An 8,388-nucleotide genomic window follows, 5' to 3' on the forward strand; every position below is an offset into this window, starting at 1 on the left:
GAACCACAGGACTGGGAAGCTGGTGGCCCAGGGGAGACCATGCTGCTGGAGGCTTCAGCCAGCACAGGCTGCCCTAGAGGGGAAAAGCCCCAGGTTTAGCTGCTCCCGGCATCTGGCCTGCTCTGGCATTAGTGGTCAGCTCTTCGGTTAGTCCTCTTGCTTCTGCACAGCCTTTGAGGTGTCCCCTGTCTTTGCTGGGGTGGGAGATGAGTTTCTCCCGGGTTCTGCTTCCCTCTGGTGGATAAGCACTCCTGCTGCTGCCGAGAGCCAGGCTAAGGCAGCAAGCACCAGGGTGTTGCTGCTGGTGGCAAGCAGAAGCTGGAACCAGCTAGCCACAGAAAAGTTTCACCACTGCCAGTAATTCCTTACTATTAAGTGAGCAATGGGAAGGAGTGCTGGGAGAGGAGGGCCAAAACTACACTGCTGCCATTGCTAGCTCGTCCTACAGCCCATGGCTTTGACTTGTACAAATGAGCACTTGGGGTGTTAGCAGACACCTTTTATTAATGTTTTTTCCTCCATACTGGTTCATATTTACTCTTACCCTCCTTCCATCAGTGCTGGTTCTGAGAGTTCATCCCTTTAAAGCCTCTCTGTTCTACCAGGAACGATCATGCTCAACACACAGCAAAAGGAGGGCAGTGGGGCTGCTGTCCAGGCACAGGAGGCTGGAGCCAGAACGGGGAACAACAAAGTCAGGGCTGGCAGAAAACAGGCGTTACTCTTACCCTCCTTCCATCAGTGCTGGTTCTGAGAGTTCATCCCTTTAAAGCCAGGAACGTTCTACCAGGAACGATCATGCTCAACACACAGCAAAAGGAGGGCAGTGGGGCTGCTGTCCAGGCACAGGAGGCTGGAGCCAGAACGGGTAACAACAACAGTCAGGGCTGGAAGAAAACAGGCGTTCTGTGCGTTTTCTCAACCCCGAGCTGCAGCCGCAGGGCTGTGCAGATCCAAGAGGCCATGAGGCAGGCAGGGGAGATGGCCAGGCACTCAGTGCCACCTTCTGGGTTTTGGCTGCAGGGTGCTGACAGCCAGTGGGCAACACCAAGCCAGGGCTCCCACACAGGTTTGAGACAGATTCAGGGCTCTCCCTCACTCAGCCCAGGCCTCCCTGGTCCAGCTCAGAAACAAAAGGACACTTCTTCAAGCGATAACGAGTGGTTTATTTTTTTTCAGAGGGACGCAGGGAGAAGAGCAGAGGGCTCCCTCCCGTCTCGCTCCCGCAGCAGGCATTACCCACACACACACATGCAGCCAGGGATGGGCAAAGACCCTGGGCTCGGGCACCAGCCAGCGGTGCCTGGAAGAGACACACTTGGAAGCCACAAAAAAATAACAGGGCAGGACCTCACTGTGGTAGCAGCAAAGATAAAAACCATAGGGAGGGAGTCCTAGGGCACAGTGCTAAGGTAAGCAAGGGATGCCCCAGAAGGGGAGCACGGCCTCTCCCCAGGGGTGGGCACCTGGGCTCCCATTCCCACCAGGGACCTAGAGGAGAAGACAGCCTGGGCCAGACCCCAGCCTCCTCTCTCAGCACACTGACAGACACAAGCAGAGACAGAAGAATATGTAGGGCTGCAAAACTTCATGCGTACCCTACCCCGGCACAGCCCTTGCCAGCAAACCTCCCCCAGCAGGCAGAGCTGCCAGTGCCACCTGGGGTCACAAGTGCCAGGGAGCATGGCTCCGTGCCCAGCTCCCTGCGGGACGCACAGCCTGCCTAGCCCACCAGCTTGTTCCATGGGATGGTGCTGAAGAAGGAGTGGGACTTCAGCTTCGCCATGCCACCTCCGCCAGAGCCCAAACGCCGCTTCGGGTTGTACTGTAGGAGCTGCAGAGAAAGGGGATGGGACAGCAGGACGGGGAGATGGGGACACTGGAAAAGCTACCCATCTGGAGTAGGATGGACCCTCTAGCCCCATCCTCCCTCCCAGCCACCCAAGCCCCTCACCTCAGTGAGCAGCGACTTAGCAGCCAGGCTGAGCCCCTCCGGCAGATGCAACTGGGTGTGAGGTTGAATACCTGAAGGGTGGTTTTGAGACAGTGGCTGCAGGGGGGCAGAGGGCGATGGTGAGCTGAGGCACTGAGGAAGGTAGGAGCACCCTGCTGAGCCTCCATCGCCACACAACGCCAGCTCTACACAGCAGGGTTTAAAACACGGGGGCCTGAACACCCGGAGAGCATGCACAGGTACTGGCAATCACACACCTGAAGTAACCCAGCATGGTGCTGACGTGCCAGCAGGGCAAGGCACCCCCCCAGCCCTGCATGGCAGAGAGCTCTTGTGCATCGGTGTCACCTCCTCCTCCCCCCCTCCTTGCACAGCTCCTGTGCCTCTTACCACTCCTGTCAGCAACTCGTACAAGAGAGATCCAAAGCTCCAGCAGTCAGCTGCTTCGGTGGGCTCCATGATCCCCCCCACTTCTGCAGAGAAAGCCAGAGAGCAGTTAGAGCTGGAGACAGGGAATGCCAGTAGCTGTGCCATGCCAGGCACATTTCGCTGCCTGCAGAAGACCCCTCTCCCCCAGTTGGCAGCCCTGGGCCAAGGGCAAAAGGCAGGGGACGTGTCCCTTACCTGGGGCACTGTACAGCTCTTCCTGTGCCTGGCTGCAGCACTGGGGCTCCACCTCTGTCCACTGGCCAAAGAAGGTGAGACAGACATGACCTGCAGAGCAGCACCAGAGCCAAAAGCAGGGAGGTTAGGGCAAAGCCAAGGACTTTGGTCAGAGCACAAACCAAGCCACATCCCCTCCCTGCCGTGCCCTGAATGCAGGGGCACCATGCATCTCCTGGCACTGCGCATCCCCGGCCTCCCAGTGCTTGCCCCAGATGCCCAGCAGGCCCATGCAGCTGGTGCGACTGGTTAGGTGGGCTCTAAGCTCACAGACCTCAGGAGAGGCTGTAGTGAGGAAAGCAGCAGTGCCGAAGGGAGGTAGGTTAGCTTTCCCCTTGCAAAGCTCTCTGCATTTTTCTTTTCCTAAGCAATGTGTAGCTCTGCAGTTTGCCCCAGCTGTTGCCAGACGAGCAGAGGAATGTATGCTCAGCTTGCACCAACAGCAGTACCTATGGCTTGAAGGGACAGGCAGGCTCCAGTGGGCAGTAATTACAAGCAGGGGAAAGCTGCAATCCCACTAACCTCAGGCACAGTTCAGCTGGTCTCAGCTTCCCGGTGCTGAGATTTCCCAGGCAGCCAGCCCCCACATGGGAGCAGGGGCAATGCATTCCTGTGGCTGCGGCCCCTGACTCTCCCATTGCCGAGCCATCTCTTGCAATAACCTCTTGGAAATCCCAACTGAGACTGCACTTCCAGGTTCACAAACTTCCAAACCTCCCCAGACTCCCACCCTCCCCCAAAGCAAACTCAAGAAAATCAAGGGTCCCTGGAAACGGGGCAAATTGCAGTCTCTCAGCTGAGAGGCCAACCTCCTCCTCCTCAGGGCAGCAGCTTGGGGCACTACCTACCGGCTGCATCAAGCAGCAGGTTCCTGGGGTTGAGGTCCCGGCACAATACACCCTGTTGGTGAAGTCCCTCCAATGCCAGCAGGATTTCTGCTGCCCACAGCTGCACCTGCTCCTCCTTCACAGCCCACGCTCTCCGGCCATGCCCACGGGAAGCCAGAGACTGGCACTGTCCTGAGAGCGTTTGCTCTCTGAGCCTGCCACAGGTCAGGCTTGCTCCCCACGAGGGCTCCCGTGCCACTGGGTCAGGCCCACTGGGCTTGCCAGAGCTAGACAGGGCAACTCCTGCACGAAGCTGCCTCTGACCCGAGGAGGTCAGGAGAGGCCGAGCCCAGGGGACCTCAGACTCTTGCTGAGACAACAGCTCCCCTGACCCTGGCTGGCCCCCTCTCACAGTCTGTGGTGTGGGACTGGCTGTCTGGGGAAGCCCTTCACCAGCACATGGCCCAGGGTCTTGTTGGGAGGCTGCTCTCTCCGACACACAGCCCGTGCCGCTGGTTAGAGCATCCCAGGGGTAGATGACCAGGCCCTGGTTGGTAAGGTGGCTGGGGCCTTTGGCTGATGCTGCTGGAATATGGTCCACGATGCCAGACATAGGCTGGGTCATGCTTAGATCCTGCCCTCCAGGTGCAGCCCTCATGCCACCAGCAGGAGCCACGTGAAGCTGGCAGTAGTTCCCTGAGCAGGGGTCCATGGGATCAGGGGACTGCTCCCGAGGGGGCAAGCCATTGGTGTTTCCCAATACTCGGTGGGTCACAGAGCCTGGGAGGCCACTGCCTGTCCGAGCAGAGAAGATGGAGACTTGGCTGCTGCCCTGGGAGCTTCCCACACGATCCTCTCTGCCACGGTCCCTCAGAGCTTGAACGGTGTTTGCATCGGCAGAGTCCTGCTGGACACAGTACTTGGAGCGGAGGTGAGACCACAGCATCTCCCCTGGAAAGTGGAGAGAAGAACAAGTGATGGGGCAGAAAGCATCCCTGGTTCCCCCACTGCAGACACGGCCCATTCAGGCACAGGCCAAGGGCTGCACACCAGGGACGTGACCAAGCATCGTTAATCTCCCCAGCAAAACTCGAGTCCATGCAGAATACTCCCCAGACCTACAAGCACACCCTGCTCAACACCACACCTCCCCTGGGATCTGGCACACAAAAGGCTCATTCCTCCCTCCTTCAGCAGCCCTGCTCCCCCTTCTGCACAGTCTCCTTGATCTCAGCTCTGCCACTTCCATGTCACAGGCCAGCCACATCTTCACACATGCCCCTGATCCCACCGCCATTCCCACTTTCCCCTGAAAGCCTTTCCTCCCTGCATGACTGCGATGCTAGAAGTTCCCACAGCATGGCACAGAGCCCACGGGTCAACAATGAACCAAAGCAGTGAGCCCTGGAGCCCACAGCACACTGCCAGGGCATCCCAGCCTCACCACATTCAGCTGCTGGCTGCTTTCTGTAAATTCATCCTACAGCAACGCATGAGGAGCTGAGGCTGTCCTCCAACACGTCAGCCTTCATTTGTCATTGCTGGACTCCAGCTGCTGCTCCCTACAAATCCATGCAACCAGTAGAGAGTAAAGAAGCTCCCTGGGACAAGCCTCCACCTTGTCACACTTCTTCACCAGCATCTGGGACAAGCCCCAAGCTTGCCTCCTTGTTGTACCTGAGCCCCAAATGTGCTCCTTGCCCTTTATGTGCCGATTCTCCATCTCTTCTCTTTGGTCTGATCTCAAAATCCAGTGTGGCCTCTTCTTTTGTAACCAAAAAATGATAAAGGTCTTATCAAAAGATTGTTTTGTTCTACAACATCCAGGTGAACTACCTCACTTGGTTCTCCTTCTCCATCACTTTCCTGTCATGGGCAAACAATGCCAGTAAAATGAAGAGGTTTTTCTTTTCAAGACACTGGACCACATCAACCTCTTTACCACAAGGCATGACCATACCCTCCCATGGGACTCAGTGGTCCCTAAGCCTAGTTTCCATATAACACCCCTACATACACACAAAGTCTTTCTCCTTTTTGGTTTCCACAGGTCCATTTCTAGGTTACTTCCCCAGTCAGCTCTTACCAAGCCTCCAGAATCCCCAATACAGCTAAACAGCTCCTTCCACAAAGTCTTCAAGCCCTGGCACCCATCACCCTTCTATGAAGAAGACAGCTTGTGCTGTCACTATGAAAAACAGTCCCAAACGAGCAGAAGAAACATAATTGAGGTTTTAAAGAAAGGGAGGCTGGGGATAAGAGCAGGATGCTCCACAGATGGGAGGCAATGCTGTCCCTACTCACCCTGCACATGCTCCAGGTGGAGGAAGATGGAGTTCTCACTCACATAGTAGCACAGCAGCTTGACCATGAAGGGGACCCCATGAGGGATGATGGTCTGTCGCTCACGGGTCTCAACATGGGATTTGGGGAGGCTCTGAGGAGGAACAGGTAGATGGACGTTACGGCACAGCAGAGGCTTGGACTCCCAGCAGCCTAGCACCTGGCAGGGCAGAAGGCCAGCCAGAAAGGTAGTGTGCTATCTGCTAAGCCCCATGGCTGCCACCCTGTGTCACCTGCGACAGAGTTCCCCATCAGCCCCCAGCACCCAGCTGTGACAAGGCAGAGCACTCCCCTCCTGCACTGCAGGACCCAGAGGACACTGCTGGTCCAGAGCAGTGGCCTTCATCCACAACTGCTCCCACTTCCTTCAGATGGGAACTCGTCATCCCAGCCCTCTCTCCTCTGGAACTGATGCTTCTCCCTGTCATGCCAGAGCCTCCTTGTCCAATTATTAAAGTCCTTTATTTTTGGTTCCAAGGGTGCTGGAAAATGTCCTAGGACTTGTACTGACCACACCTCACCCACCACCTGTTTCAGGGGTTGACCTGGAGTAACATGGGCATAAGGCTTGGCTTGCAGCTTTACAAGGCAGAGGAACGGATGATGGAGGAGAACTATTTCACTTCTGATCACAGAAGATGGCTGAGGCAGCGAAAAGAAGCTTTATGAACAATGAACTTCCTCTAACACTTCTGTGATCCGCAGTTTTTTTGGTCCTCTCACCTGCCCCAGCCATCTGCTTGGACAAGGAGGCTCTGGCAGGACAGGGAGAAGCAGGCAGATGAAACTGAAAACACCCACCTTAAGTATAAAGGTCCCACCAGTGGCTGGATCCTGGACAATCTGCACCTGGGAGCAGTATAGGAGCAGTATATACAGTACCGGTCAGAAGTGGTGACTGCTCCCACCCCAACACACCCTACAGAAATGACCCAGGGACTCAACTCTGGAACAACAAACTTCCACCCAACTAGAGGAGTTTGGTGGTGCTCAAATCCCTACTCTTGAAAGACAAAACACAGGTTATGAGATAGCCAAGGAGACAGAGTAGAGAGTTAATTAAAGAATGAGGTAACTCCCACACCATTTTTGCTTCCTTCACAATGAAGCATTTCTCACTGCTCCTTCTGGGCTCTGTGGGGTGCGCTGAGCTGCCCACCTGGGTCTCGGCAGGACAGGAGGACCCCATCAGTCCTGACAAACTGCGATGTGTGAACGGCAGAGGAGAGCAACATGCCAGTGTGTGTATGGTGACAGTAAGCCATCTTCACTCCAAGGTCATGAACTACTAATTATTTGATTCATCTGTACAGCTTGTCTTCTGCTGAACTCTATCTAGATTACCCATAGGACTCCACCATCATGGTACCTAGGCATCAAGCACGACTCCATGCACGCAATAGAATCGGATGCATCAACTCCTTGTAAATACCTTGGGAGCTCTTGTAAGGAAAAGGAATGGGGACATTAACAGATTTCCCAACTAACCCCTACAGGGTCTTGTATCCTCGCGTGTGAATTGTCCTTGGTGGCAATGGTGTGGATGGTAACCCTCACATTCCTTGGTGGGTGTGGTAGGGGCCAGCACCCCCATCCCAGCTTGCTGGGGCCCTCCAGGTTACACTCCCCTTCGTCCAGCCCCAGCCTCACCCCCGCAGCTCCAGGCCGAGTCATTACCTTATCGATCACTCCCACAACCTTACACTGTCTCAGGTTCTCCACTGCCGAGCTCAGCGTCCTGATCGGCCGGAAGCGCAGGCTGCTGTAACCCTGCAAGGCGGTGAAGAAGAGGATGAAGGACCTAGAGTCGCTACTGTCCATGAGAGCGGGTGGGAGAAGTCCCCTTGTTTTCCAGAGAGGGCAGCAATACTGCCAGGCTGGTCAACATCCGGAAACAACTCTCCAACTGCCACGGTTGATTCCTAACATCAGCTGGACCATCTTCTTGGCCAGCTCCTGCATTTCTGAAGTTTTCAGGGAAAGCCTGCACCTGCAGCAGAGGTCAGATAGCTCCAAAATTTACACCTGGACCTGGACTGCCTCAGCACTAAGGGGATCTGTACAGGTGTTTGCAGTTCTCTTGTCCTTCTCACCAGGCCCTGACCCTGCCCTGCCTCACTCCCCGCTCCCTCCATTAACCACCTCCTTCCCACAACGCAGCAAGCAGCCATCATCTTTGGTTTCCATCTAGATGGGAACAATGACAGAGAAGAAGGCATTTTTAACATCTGACAAGGTGGCTCCCCCAGGTGGCTTCAGTTCCACCAAAAAATGGCCATTTTCAATACAATGGCCGCAAGCTAAAACATGGGCACCTGGGGGTGGGTCCTGGGAGCGCCCCAGGCAAGCTGGGCCCACCTCAGCTCTTCGCTTCAGGCAGGGCAACGTGCTGCCAGCTGCCTCATGGCCCCGGCACACCAGGCCACTCTATAGCTGACGTGTCTGCCATTTTCTCTAGGCCACCTTACTGTGACATCGGGCGGAGGCAGTCGAGGGGGCTCTGTGGGGCTGCTTTTATGTGTCGTGTGTGTGTGTGTCCCCAGGTTTCCCAGTGCCACGGACCCACCGCCATCCCACCCGCGCCGCCCCACCCGTGCCCCT

The 8,388-nt window shown here is 56.0% G+C and overlaps 1 protein-coding gene across 1 annotated transcript; it reads right to left on the reverse strand.

The window, feature by feature from the left end:
* Positions 1–1,723: 1,723 nt before the first annotated feature.
* RPS6KL1 (ribosomal protein S6 kinase-like 1) lies at positions 1,724–7,608 on the reverse strand. Its single transcript, XM_010285326.1, has 8 exons — positions 7,465–7,608; positions 6,589–6,636; positions 5,749–5,881; positions 3,466–4,395; positions 2,579–2,668; positions 2,345–2,427; positions 1,955–2,050; positions 1,724–1,834 (listed from the first exon to the last, which is right to left on the reverse strand). The coding sequence occupies exons 1-8, from the start codon at positions 7,606–7,608 to the stop codon at positions 1,724–1,726; spliced, it is 1,635 nt and encodes a 544-aa protein (XP_010283628.1).
* Between the last annotated feature and the right edge of the window lie 780 nt (positions 7,609–8,388).

The sequence above is a fragment of the Phaethon lepturus genome, unplaced genomic scaffold (assembly GCF_000687285.1).
Source record: "Phaethon lepturus isolate BGI_N335 unplaced genomic scaffold, ASM68728v1 scaffold5744, whole genome shotgun sequence".
Taxonomy (NCBI): Eukaryota; Metazoa; Chordata; class Aves; order Phaethontiformes; family Phaethontidae; genus Phaethon; species Phaethon lepturus.